At 48.3% G+C, this 13,438-nt stretch overlaps 2 protein-coding genes and 1 non-coding gene across 8 annotated transcripts in view; 1 reads left to right on the top strand and 2 right to left on the bottom strand.

The window, feature by feature from the left end:
• The window catches only part of GOLGA2 (golgin A2), a 61,946-nt gene extending 57,206 nt beyond the window's left edge, over positions 1-4,740 (bottom strand). For all 6 annotated transcript variants that reach the window (XM_063432618.1, XM_063432620.1, XM_063432619.1 and 3 more), the window contains exon 1: positions 4,611-4,740. In XM_063432618.1, the coding sequence (XP_063288688.1) occupies positions 4,611-4,658 (48 nt within the window). In that variant the 5' untranslated portion in view covers positions 4,659-4,740. The remainder of the gene's footprint in view (positions 1-4,610) is intronic.
• Positions 4,741-5,866: 1,126 nt separating this feature from the next.
• SWI5 (SWI5 homologous recombination repair protein) lies at positions 5,867-12,279 on the top strand. Its single transcript, XM_063432627.1, has 5 exons — positions 5,867-6,096; positions 8,264-8,312; positions 9,742-9,863; positions 9,979-10,073; positions 11,783-12,279. Exons 1-5 carry the CDS (start codon positions 5,942-5,944, stop codon positions 11,845-11,847), a joined length of 486 nt encoding a protein of 161 aa, XP_063288697.1. The 5' UTR covers positions 5,867-5,941; the 3' UTR covers positions 11,848-12,279.
• Positions 12,280-12,949: 670 nt separating this feature from the next.
• TRNAR-UCU (transfer RNA arginine (anticodon UCU)) lies at positions 12,950-13,038 on the bottom strand. The gene is given in 2 exon segments: positions 12,950-12,985; positions 13,002-13,038. It is a non-coding gene; the product is annotated as a tRNA-Arg (tRNA).
• Positions 13,039-13,438: the final 400 nt, after the last annotated feature.

The raw sequence follows: 13,438 nt of genomic DNA, 5'->3' as shown, positions 1-13,438 counted from the left end.
TACCCCCATGGCCAGTCACCATTCCCCCCCCCTTCTACCCCCATGGCCAGTCACCATTCCCCCCCCTTCTACCCCCATGGCCAGTCACCATCCCCCCCCCCTTCTACCCCCATGGCCAGTCACCATCCTCCCCCTTCTACCCCCATGGCCAGTCACCATTCTCTCCCCCCCCCCCTTCTACCCCAATGGCCAGTCACCATTCCCCCCCCATGGCCTGTCACCATTCCCCCCCCTTCTACCCCCATGGCCTGCCACCATTCCCCCCCTTCTACCCCCCATGGCCTGCCACCATTCCCGCCCCCTTCTACCCCCATGGCCAGTCACCATCCCCCCCTTCTACCCCCATGGCCTGACACAATTCCCCCCCCCTTCTACCCCCATGGCCTGTCACCATCCCCCCCCCCTTCTACCCCCATGGCCAGTCACCATCCTCCCCCTTCTACCCCCATGGCCAGTCACCATTCTCTCCCCCCCCCCCTTCTACCCCAATGGCCAGTCACCATTCCCCCCCTTCTACCCCCATGGCCTGCCACCATTCCCCCCCTTCTACCCCCATGGCCTGTCAACATCCCCCCCTTCTACCCCCATGGCCTGTCAACATCCCCCCCTTCTACCCCCATGGCCTGTCAACATCCCCCCCTTCTACCCCCATGGCCTGTCAACATCCCCCCCTTCTACCCCCATGGCCTGACACCATTCCCCCCCCCTTCTACCCCCATGGCCTGTCACCATCACCCCCCCTTCTACCCCCATGGCCTGTCACCATTCCCCCCCCCCCCTTCTACCCCCATGGCCTGTCACCATCCCCCCCCCTTCTACCCCCATGGCCAGTCACCATCCTCCCCCTTCTACCCCCATGGCCAGTCACCATTCTCTCCCCCCCCCTTCTACCCCAATGGCCAGTCACCATTCCCCCCCTTCTACCCCCATGGCCTGCCACCATTCCCCCCCTTCTACCCCCATGGCCTGCCACCATTCCCCCCCTTCTACCCCCATGGCCTGTCAACATCCCCCCCTTCTACCCCCATGGCCTGTCAACATCCCCCCCTTCTACCCCCATGGCCTGTCAACATCCCCCCCTTCTACCCCCATGGCCTGTCAACATCCCCCCCTTCTACCCCCATGGCCTGACACCATTCCCCCCCCCTTCTACCCCCATGGCCTGTCACCATCACCCCCCCTTCTACCCCCATGGCCTGTCACCATTCCCCCCCCCCTTCTACCCCCATGGCCTGTCACCATTCCCCCCCCCCTTCTACCCCCATGGCCTGTCACCATTCCCCCCCCTTCTACCCCAATGGCCAGTCACCATTCCCCCCCCCTTCTACCCCCATGGCCTGTCACCATTCCCCCCCTTCTACCCCCATGGCCTGCCACCATCCCCCCCTTCTACCCCCATGGCCTGTCACCATCCCCCCCTTCTATCCCCATGGCCTGTCACCATCCCCCCCTTCTATCCCCATGGCCTGTCACCATCCCCCCCTTCTACCCCCATGGCCTGTCACCATTCCCCCCCTTCTACCCCCATGGCCTGTCACCATTCCCCCCCCTTCTAACCCCATGGCCAGTCACCATCCCCCCCTTCTACCCCATGACCTGTCACCATTCCCCCCCCTTCTACCCCCATGGCCTGTCACCATCCCCCCCCTTCTACCCCATGACCTGTAACCTTTTCCCCCCCTTCTACCCCCATGGCCTGTCACCATTCCCCCCCTTCTACCCCCATGGCCTGTCACCATTCCCCCCCTTCTACCCCCATAGCCTGTCACCATTCCCCCCCTTCTACCCCCATAGCCTGTCACCATTCCCCCCTCTACCCCCATAGCCTGTCACCATTCCCCCCCTTCTACCCCCATGTCCTGTCACCATTCCCCCCCCCTTCTACCCCCATGGCCTGTCACCATCCCCCCCCCTTCTACCCCATGTCCTGTCACCATTCCCCCCCTTCTAACCCCATAGCCTGTCACCATTCCCCCCTTCTAACCCCATAGCCTGTCACCATTCCCCCCTTCTACCCCCATAGCCTGTCACCATTCCCCCCTTCTACCCCCATAGCCTGTCACCATTCCCCCCTTCTACCCCCATAGCCTGTCACCATTCCCCCCCTTCTACCCCCATAGCCTGTCACCATTCCCCCCCTTCTACCCCCATAGCCTGTCACCATTCCCCCCCTTCTACCCCCATGTCCTGTCACCATTCCCCCCCTTCTACCCCCATTTCCTGTCACCATTCCCCCCCTTCTACCCCCATGTCCTGTCACCATTCACCCCCCTTCTACCCCCATGGCCTGTCACCATTCCCCCCCCTTCTACCCCCATGGCCTGTCACCATTCCCCCCCCCTTCTACCCCCATGGCCTGTCACCATTCTCCCCCCCCCCCTTCTACCCCAATGGCCAGTCACCATTCCCCCCCTTCTACCCCCATGGCCTGCCACCATTCCCCCCCCTTCTACCCCCATGGCCAGTCACCATCCCCCCCTTCTACCCCCATGGCCTGTCAACATCCCCCCTTTCTACCCCCATGGCCTGTCAACATCCCCCCCTTCTACCCCCATGGCCTGACACCATTCCCCCCCCTTCTACCCCCATGGCCTGTCACCATCACCCCCCCTTCTACCCCCATGGCCTGTCACCATTCCCCCCCCCCCTTCTACCCCCATGGCCTGTCACCATTCCCCCCCCCCTTCTACCCCCATGGCCTGTCACCATTCCCCCCCCCCCTTCTACCCCCATGGCCTGTCACCATTCCCCCCCTTCTACCCCAATGGCCAGTCACCATTCCCCCCCCCCTTCTACCCCCATGGCCTGTCACCATTCCCCCCCTTCTACCCCCATGGCCTGCCACCATCCCCCCCTTCTACCCCCATGGCCTGTCACCATCCCCCCCTTCTATCCCCATGGCCTGTCACCATCCCCCCCCTTCTATCCCCATGGCCTGTCACCATTCCCCCCCTTCTATCCCCATGGCCTGTCACCATTCCCCCCCTTCTACCCCCATGGCCTGTCACCATTCCCCCCCTTCTACCCCCATGGCCTGTCACCATTCCCCCCCTTCTAACCCCATGGCCAGTCACCATCCCCCCCTTCTACCCCATGACCTGTCACCATTCCCCCCCCTTCTACCCCCATGGCCTGTCACCATTCCCCCCCCTTCTACCCCCATGGCCTGTCACCATTCCCCCCCTTCTACCCTCATAGCCTGTCACCACTCCCCCCCTTCTACCCCATAGCCTGTCACCATTCCCCCCCTCTACCCCCATAGCCTGTCACCATTCCCCCCTTCTACCCCCATAGCCTGTCACCATTCCCCCCCCCCTTCTACCCCCATGGCCAGTCACCATTCCCCCCCCTTCTACCCCCATGGCCAGTCAACATCCCCCCCTTCTACCCCCATGGCCTGACACCATTCCCCCCCCTTCTACCCCCATGGCCTGTCACCATTCCCCCCCTTCTACCCCCATGGCCTGCCACCATCCCCCCCTTCTACCCCCATGGCCTGTCACCATCCCCCCCTTCTATCCCCATGGCCTGTCACCATCCCCCCCCTTCTATCCCCATGGCCTGTCACCATTCCCCCCCTTCTATCCCCATGGCCTGTCACCATTCCCCCCCTTCTACCCCCATGGCCTGTCACCATTCCCCCCCTTCTACCCCCATGGCCTGTCACCATTCCCCCCCCTTCTAACCCCATGGCCAGTCACCATCCCCCCCTTCTACCCCATGACCTGTCACCATTCCCCCCCCTTCTACCCCCATGGCCTGTCACCATTCCCCCCCCTTCTACCCCCATGGCCTGTCACCATTCCCCCCCTTCTACCCTCATAGCCTGTCACCACTCCCCCCCTTCTACCCCATAGCCTGTCACCATTCCCCCCCTCTACCCCCATAGCCTGTCACCATTCCCCCCTTCTACCCCCATAGCCTGTCACCATTCCCCCCCTTCTACCCCCATGTCCTGTCACCATTCCCCCCCCCTTCTACCCCCATGGCCTGTCACCATCCCCCCCCCCTTCTACCCCATGTCCTGTCACCATTCCCCCCCTTCTAACCCCATAGCCTGTCACCATTCCCCCCTTCTAACCCCATAGCCTGTCACCATTCCCCCCTTCTACCCCCATAGCCTGTCAATATTCCCCCCTTCTACCCCCATAGCCTGTCACCATTCCCCCCCCTTCTACCCCCATAGCCTGTCAATATTCCCCCCTTCTACCCCCATAGCCTGTCACCATTCCCCCCTTCTACCCCCATAGCCTGTCACCATTCCCCCCCCTTCTACCCCCATAGCCTGTCACCATTCCCCCCCTTCTACCCCCATAGCCTGTCACCATTCCCCCCCTTCTACCCCCATAGCCTGTCACCATTCCCCCCCTTCTACCCCCATGGCCTGTCACCATTCCCCCCCTTCTACCCCCATGGCCTGCCCCCTCTCTCAATCTTATTAAATTCCAGCATTCGGTAATTCTAATCTATCCAGCATTCCCCCTCCCTGACATGTCATCCCCCCCCCCTCTCTCCCTCTCTCCTAGTATCCGTATCCCCCCTCGCCCTGTATCCTGCACCGCTCCCCGTGGGTGCCACGGCCCCCGTCCTGCCCGCCGGCTGTTATTTACCATCTTCTTGGCCGACGCCAGCTTATTCTGTCTGCTCTCGTCAGCCATCCTGGGTCCGGCCGAGGGAACACGTCACCGCGTGCCCACAATGCACCGCGCGGCGCGCCCTCGGACACTGACTCCTGACGAATGGGGGCGCGCGCGTGCGTTTCGTGACGTCACTGCCAGCTCGTACCATTCCGGCGAGAGGGAGGGGAGGTCCGATCCTGCCTGCAGCCTGTTCCATTCTACTACTGGCAAACACCTTGTACTCTTATTATTTATTACCACATGGTGCCAATACATGGCCCTGCACGAGATAAGGAAAAATGTTAAAATAGGAATAAAATCTTCAGATAATATATAATAATAATAATAAAAAATAAAAATTATATATATATCCACATTATCTGAAGATGTTATTAATATTATAACCTTTTATATTAATAATCTATATATATATATATATATATCAAAGAAATCAACAATTGTCTTTCTAGTGCCTATTCACCAACCTAAATAACACTGTGGTTTTTGGAGGGGAATTTTATTGTGCTCATTTTAATATGAATAGTATTTCAGTGGTGCTATCTGTACTTCAATAAAAAGGAAAAAAAAAAATCAGAAGGGAAAGTCAGTAGTGAATACACAGGGTAAACATGCACAATAATAATGTCATCACTGTAACTTGAACAAAATAATGACAACTGGTTTTTATTTTAGCAACATCTGAAGAGATACAGTTAGGTTTCCATGGTAACTTCTAACTAGTACCACCTTACCATGCAAATGTTGTATATTAATAGATGGCTTTCAAGCAATGGGATAGCCCTTTAAACCATTTGAATTAAAGTCCATGTGTAATGTGCTATTTTTCCTGCAATACCCATTGTACAGCGCTACAGAATTTGCTGGCGCTATATAAATAATAAAATAATAATAATAAAATAATAAAAAAATAATAATATTGATATAATGACAGAATTCTATTTACAGAATTAAAAGAATCCACTCAAACAAGGTGACTTTTTTCAGCCTAGCTTCCTGTGAATTAAACCCTCAGGAGGGTCCTGGCTGCCTGATGGGAGTTGCAGTCCACAGCAGCTGGACTGACAGAGGCTGACAAACCTTTTCTTATACAAATGCATGTTGCCAGTCACTAACCACCCACCCATTGGGTGTATAGCGTCTGTGGCTGATGACAGATCCAGCATTGCACCACGTGGCAGTGCTAGACAGCCTGGTCACGTGACAGTTCAGTTTCTGATCATGTGATCAGTCAGCTGACACCACATCTGGACCTGCAGCTCTAGTGAAAGCCTGCTGTCTGGCATGCCACTGGCTGGGGGGGAATGATGTCTGAACCAGCCAGCTCTGGTCCTGTCCATCACCAAAACAGTGGCCAGGATTCACCTGGGACAGCAAGGACCAGCACTGGGCCCCATATTGAGGCATCCTCTACCCCTGTCTCCTCTGTTACTAAAGGACAGAGGACTAGCCTCCGCAGGTAAGTGATCACAGGGTCTAACATGGTGTAGTCAGGGATTATATTAGTATTTTTTCGGTCTGTCAACATATCAGCAAGCAGGGTTAATCACCAAAGCATAGATTATAGTGGATTTACAGTAAAATTGATATTTTCGGGCCAGAAAAAATTATTAGGAAAAATTATTTGGTTCAGCTACAATTTCAATAAAGATATGTTAGCCTAAAATTTGAAACTCACTTTGAATTCCTGACAGATAGCAGTTTAGTGACTATGACTAGCCTGACACTGAGAGGTATATTCCCTAAACTCTGAATTTGAACCTGAATTGCAATACGTGGGCAATATCACCAGGGTGTAGCTATAGTAGAGTTGTAGAATTGTTCTAATGCAGACACTGTGCACTACATTTTGCCCTTGGCTGGGTGGATATGGGAAAATGATCAGTTCAGAGTATGTGGCTGGTTGGATGGCTGAATGGCAATGAGTATGTAAACGCATATTTGTTTGAAGTGATAGTGAATGCATGTGAGTGACGGGTGTATTTAGGTTGCATGTATAGGTGTGTTTGTGCACTGTGTTTCAAATTTCCATCTGTCCCTCTTTATCTCTCCATTTATCTATCACTCATATGTGTTCTTCTTCACCTTTCACCAGTTATGCCCCTCTCTCCAAAAACCTCCCTTTCTCCAATTGTTCCCCCTCCCCTTACTTGTTCCACTCTTATTTTCCCAATCCCTCACTTGTTCCCTCCTCCTTGCCCCCATCCTTCACTTGTTCTCCCCTCCTTTCCCCATCCCTTACTTGGTCCCCTCACCTTTCCCCAAACCCACACTTGTTCTCCCCTCCTTTCCCCATCACACACTTGTTCCCCTTTCCCTTCCCCATCACACACTTGTTCCCCCTTCCTTTCCCCATCACACACTTGTTCCCCCTTCCTTTCCCCATCACACACTTGTTTCCCATTCCTTTCCCCATCCCACACTTGTTTCCCCTTCCTTTCCCCATCCCACACTTGTTCCCCCTTCCTTTCCCCATCACACACTTGTTTCCCATTCCTTTCCCCATCCCACACTTGTTTCCCCTTCCTTTCCCCATCCCACACTTGTTCCCCCTTCCTTTCCCCATCACACACTTGTTTCCCATTCCTTTCCCCATCCCACACTTGTTTCCCCTTCCTTTCCCCATCCCACACTTGTTCCCCCTTCCTTTCCCCATCACACACTTGTTTCCCATTCCTTTCCCCATCCCACACTTGTTTCCCCTTCCTTTCCCCATCCCACACTTGTTTCCCCTTCCTTTCCCCATCCCACACTTGTTTCCCCTTCCTTTCCCCATCCCACACTTGTTTCCCCTTCCTTTCCCCATCCCACACTTGTTTCCCCCTACTTTCCCATATCCCCCACTTGTTTCCCCCTACTTTCCCATATCCCTCACTTGTTCCCCCCCTCTTTCCCAATCCCGCACTTGTTCCCCCCTCCTTTTCCCATCCCTCACTTGTTCCCCCCCTCCTTTTCCCCATTCTTCACTTGTTCCTCCTCCTTTTCCCCACCCCTCACTTGTTCCCCCTCCTTTCCCCATCCCACACTTGTTCCCCCCATCCCACACTTGTTCCCCCCATCCCACACTTGTTCCCCCCATCCCACACTTGTTCCCCCCCTCCTTTCCCCATCCCGCACTTGTTCCCCCCTCCTTTCCCCATCCCACACTTGGTTCCCCCCTCCTTTCCCCAACCCACACTTGGTTCCCCCCCTCCTTTCCCCAACCCACACTTGTTCCCCCCCTCCTTTCCCCATCCCGCACTTGTTCCCCCCTCCTTTCCCCATCCCACACTTGTTCCCCCTCCTTTCCCCATCCTGCACTTGTTCCCCCCTCCTTTCCCCATCCCGCACTTGTTCCCCTCTTCTTTGTCCCCTTCCATAACTTAAATACCACTTTTCTACCCCCATCTATCACCTGTTCCATCTAATCTCCCTTTTCAATCGCTTTTTATCCTACCATGTGCCAACTTCCCCAGTTGTTTACTTATAGTCTTCCCTAGATTTGGAAGCTCAGAAGGACTTATTAACAGACTTAAAGAAATGAAAGGCCATATAGGACCATTTTGCCAATAATTTGTTAAGTTATAGCAGCAGTACATGGCATTTCTTGTTGCTTTCTTTAACCCGTTTTTTTCTGTTAAATCTAGAACTCCTCTTGGAATCCGAAGAACTTTTACCAAAGGATTTAAATCACCTGTACGTACTCTACTTCAAAATCTATTTCACATGTGCGTTGTTTGACATCACTGATTATGATGTGTTTATTTTCTAAACAAAAATACCCCAATTCAAATAATCAGCATTTCATTTGTAACAATTTTAGTAATTTAATCTAAATACCAGCGGAATACTTATTAAAGGAACACTCAAATCACCATAACAACTACATCCATATGTTGGAGTTTTGGTGCCCTCAATGGGTTAGTAGCCAAGCCATTTGCCAACTTATCTGGGTCCGCTGGGCACCTGCCACCTCCTCCGGTGGAGCATAAAACTCAGCTTCCATTAGCTCTTCTGAGCCAAACAGTGTAGAAGGTTCAGGTTATTGGCTGAGAGTTTTAGCTAAGTGCTCTTAGCTATGAAATAAGCCTTGCACTTACAGGAGCTACTGGGGGAGGCGACCAGTGCACGACAGACCCTGGGTAAGTTGTCAACCTGGGGTTGTAGTGGTTATGGTGCTTGGAGTGTTCCCTTAAAGGTTTATTTGCAAAACTCAAATTCAAGCTAAAATACCCTGATCAGCCACAACATTAAAACACCTTGAACTCCTTGTCATGTTCCTCAAACCATTCTTGAGCAATTTTTGCAGTGTGGCGGGGTGTATTATCCTGCTGAAAGGATCCACTACCATCTGGGAACACATTACAATGAAGGGGTGTGTGTGTGGTCTGCAACAATCTCTAGGTTGGTGTTATGTGCCAAAGTGATATCAACATGAATGCCAGGACTCAAAGTTTCCCAGCAGAACAAGAGCATTAAAGGGATACTGTGGTGCCAGGTATACAAAGCTGTATTCCTGGCACCATCGCTCCCCCTCCCTCACACCCCCTTCCTGGTAAATAAAGGGTTAAAAAACCCTTTATTTGCTTGCCTTTGGCTGGGGAGGAGCGTGGGCAGAGTCCAGCCAGCACCGACGGACATTGGCGCTGGACCCAGGAAAGTGACAGAAAGGAATATTAACCCCTTCTGCACTATGGGGGAGAGGGGGAACTTGACAGAGGTAGAAGCTATAGTGCCAGGAGAACTAATTTATTTTCCTAGCACTATAGTTTCCCTTTAACCTAAAATGTGTCATTCAGATTGCAGTTAACTATAATTCAGAGTTTAGCAAACAAACTCCACAAATCTGTCACTGTAGCCAAAAATACGTTTTATATTTATTTATTTGCAAGCCTGTCTTTATAACATACGACTATTGGTTAATCCACCTAATTTTCGGAGGAACTACTCACGCTGGAAAGATTCACATTTATATTCCTAATGCTATATTGTTCCTTTAAAAATCTTTATAAGTATTGTAAAGCCAAAAAATAAAACGTTTCATAGTTACAGCCACAGGCCCCTGGCGGATTATAAAAATGTTTCTATTAAAATCCTTTTTAAAACCTTCCTGATGTCCCGACAGGTCCTGTCTCCGTATTGCAGCCAGTCACCCAAAGAATCGGTGGAAAATCTGCACGTAGAAATTTCAGCTCTAAAACAGAAGGAAAATGCTCTGGATACAGAGATCGCCCAGTTGGAGGCAGAGTATGTTCTTCCTTACCTATTGCCATAGTATCCATTTGGTGTTTTGTTTTTTTGCAGTCTATTGCCAATATCACCCAGATAAAGTCTGATATTTTTTTAAATTTTTTTTTTACAGAGGTTATAGTATGGCTGAACTGGAACAACACATATCACTTCTCCATGAGTATAATGAGTTAAAAGATACTGGACAGCTGCTCTTGGGCAGACTTGGTAAGACAGATTGATCTAATAAAAATCATTTAACGTTATTGGTCATAGCTGGCACCACTAACAGACATAGATACCTTTTTGAACCTACAAACCGAATCCCATTAGCGCAACTCATTGATGATTGACACGCCAGGTCTGGTGTGAGCTATGCACAGCCTACAAGGCACGTTCAACAGCTGCAGTTTGAGAGCATTCCTGTTGGTTTTGTGTTGCAATATTTACAGAAAAACTGCTGGATTGGAAAAGATTTCCATTATGTCTATTTTAAACTTACATTTTAAGTCATTTGTCATGTCTCTGCATTTCAGTCTGAATTATTTATTTACCCCAAAAACTAAATAAATTTCCAACTCCGAGATAGTTACAGCTTGGCTATTTCAGACTGAGTTTTTTTAAATTAATAAAAAATTAGGTTTAATGAGCAAAAAAAAAAAAATATATATATATATATATATATATTTCAGGCTGGCGTTTAAATTCTTTTTTTTCCCCAATGTATTATGGAAAGAAATACAGTAAGTAGGCCTAGTCTTCTAACTACGAGCAGAGTAATTACAAGTTTGGGTTTACTGAATAACCCAGAAGAAGAAGAAAAAATATACTTTAAAATACTGGCTTTTATTCTAATCAAGGGTTTTTTCACTAAACATTAAAGTGACTCTTTCACTCTATATTTACCTTGCTTCAAGCTGTGCATCTTCTTTACTCCGAATGCGTTGTTCTTGTTTTTCGTTAATTTTCTCCTGAAATAGATAGTAGAAGGACTACTTTGCCTTATGTATTTTTTCCTCCACATGACAAAGAGCAAAGCTATGTTTGTCAGGTTTTGTCACTTCCCCCAACTGTCACTAGTAAACAGTAAAGATGCTGGCTTCCATGGTTTTGCAGGTTCCTCCATAGCCCTCAGTGTTGTACTTTCGTGCATGCGCAACAGTATAGCACTGATGGGGGCTCCTGGCAGAAGAAACTCTTAAAGGAACACTATAGTCACCTAAACAACTTTAGCTCAATGAAGCAGTTTTAGTGTATAGATCATGCCTCTCCGGTTTCACTGCTCAATTCACTGCCATTTAGGAGTTAAATCACTTTGTTTCTGTTTATGCAGCCCTAGCCACACCTCCCCTGGCTCTGATTGACACAGCCTGCATGAAAAAACAAAAAAATAATAAACTGGTTTCACTTTCAATCCGATGTAACTTACCTTAAACACGTGTATCTCTTTCTCTGTAAATTGAACTTTAATCACATACAGGAGGCTCATGCAGGGTCTAGTAAGCTATTAACATAGTAGGGGAGAAGACAATCTAAATTAAACAGAACTTGCAATAAAGGAAAGATAAACTTTAGATGACTCTTTACAGGAAGTGTTTAAGGAGGCTGTGCAAGTCACATGCAGGGAGGTGTGACTGGGGTTCATAAACAAAGTGATTTAACTCCTAAATAGCAGATAATTGAGCATTGAGACTGAAGGGACATGTTTTATACACCAAAACTGCTTCATTAAGGTAAAGTTGTTTGGTGACTATAGTGTCCCTTTTAAAGCTGAAGAGGATTTAACAGATGCAGTTGGTCATGGCCAGGAGGGCCAGGATCAGATCAGTAGAACCCCATCCCTGCAGCAACCAGTCACCAAGCAGTGAAAACATTTGTAAAACAAATTATCGAACATCCCCATTTCATTTGATATATATATTTTTTTTCCTCTACAGCTGTCCTCAGGGGCGTCACTACTAAAGATCTCTATGCCGAGTTTGGGTTGGATTTGGAGGACTAAGAAAATGAATGGATATCTCTGCTGAAAATATGAATATGTCCATCCATAGAAAAAAACAAAAGCAAGATTAATATTAATGTTTTTTTTTTGGTTTTTTTTTAAACCAAACATGAAGTCTGGAATTGCTGTTCATTTAATTTAGAAAACAGTACACAAAAAAAAAAGTTGTTCAGTCTCTCTTATGCTGCCCGTTCTTTGTTCTGATATTGTTTTCTGAACATATTGGCATAATTAATTGGAGGAAAAAAAAATATTCTAGAAAGGGGTCATTGTTATAAGATTTATACTCCGGAGGTTCTAGCTGTACAGGATATTGTGGGCTTGTTTTAATGCCAACAATTAAGTATTTCATTTTGAAACTTTTGTTGTAAATGTTAAAGACAAAATCTACTTTATTTATTGAATAATAAAAAAGTTTTTATTTAAACGCTATGACTTACGATATCATTTCTCGGCTACTTCTGAAAATCTACAAATCAAAATCCTGTCCTTTTTGTTTTGTTTTTATTTATTTTGCAAGTTGTGCTTTTTTTTTTTTAAATTTATTTATTTTTTATTGGGGGTGGGGAGAGGGGGAAAACAGAAAAGAAAAAAAATTGTTACAGGCATCACGTGGACATGAGAATAGTTTTTGTTTAGGAGCAGAAGTGTTATTTTTCATGTTGTCAGCAGGTGGCAGCAACAGCAATCCAACAGTTCAAAAGAGTGAAAGTAACTAATTTTTTTTTTCCAACATGTGATCTGTGCTTAGTGTTTGTATAGATCCAGTGTTCTATTTTACAATAAAGATTTGGGGGATTTTGTCTTCAAACTCAAAAGACAGGCTGCACTATCTTGCTGTTCCAACCCCTCTAGCAGCCCTCAAAGCTTGTTGAAATGACTCTCCTCCTTATTAGGAGCTCAGATTACATGAGCTGGATTGCATTAGGGAGCTGGAGATAAGGGACTGCTTGTGAGCCTTGCAAACAGAAGTTGCTTTTTTACTTGAGATTTATGGGTTAAAGATAAGATTTGATGCCGGTAAGAGGCAGATTGGTTGGAATTGTTTATACATGACAAAGTGGCAGTGTATTTAGACTTTGGGAGGGGGACCAAAAAAAAGCGACTCTGGTGGGACTCGAACCCACAACCTTTGAATATCTCAATTCATACTCTAGAAGTCCAATGCGCTATCCATTGCGCCACAGAGCCGATCTGTTCCTAGTAAATTTCACTTCACTGGTATCAGTAACCTGTTGCATGTTTGTTTTACATTCAGTTTCATTTGGTTTAGTTGAATTTATATGTAGTATTTACAAGCTTGTTTTTCTGATCTATTGAGAGCTGGATTGGACATTAGAATGTTGTGATTATATCATATAAACATTATAAGATGATTGCTAGATTATATAAACATTATAAAATGATTGCACTGTATAAACTTATTGAAATGATTAACTGGAATTACATCTGCAGAAAATTGTTTTAATTATCTTTATAATTATATCATCAGAGGTGTACCCAGGAACACCTTAATACAGAGCAGAATTATCCTCCCTCTTCCCTGTATAGATCTTTATTTAAGGGTTAGCTTATCTGGCTGGGAAACGTT

Source organism: Pelobates fuscus, chromosome 9 (assembly GCF_036172605.1).
Source record: "Pelobates fuscus isolate aPelFus1 chromosome 9, aPelFus1.pri, whole genome shotgun sequence".
NCBI classification, from domain to species: Eukaryota; Metazoa; Chordata; class Amphibia; order Anura; family Pelobatidae; genus Pelobates; species Pelobates fuscus.
The sequence above is the reverse complement of the archived record's forward strand: the minus strand, read 5'-3'. Positions and strand labels throughout refer to the sequence as shown.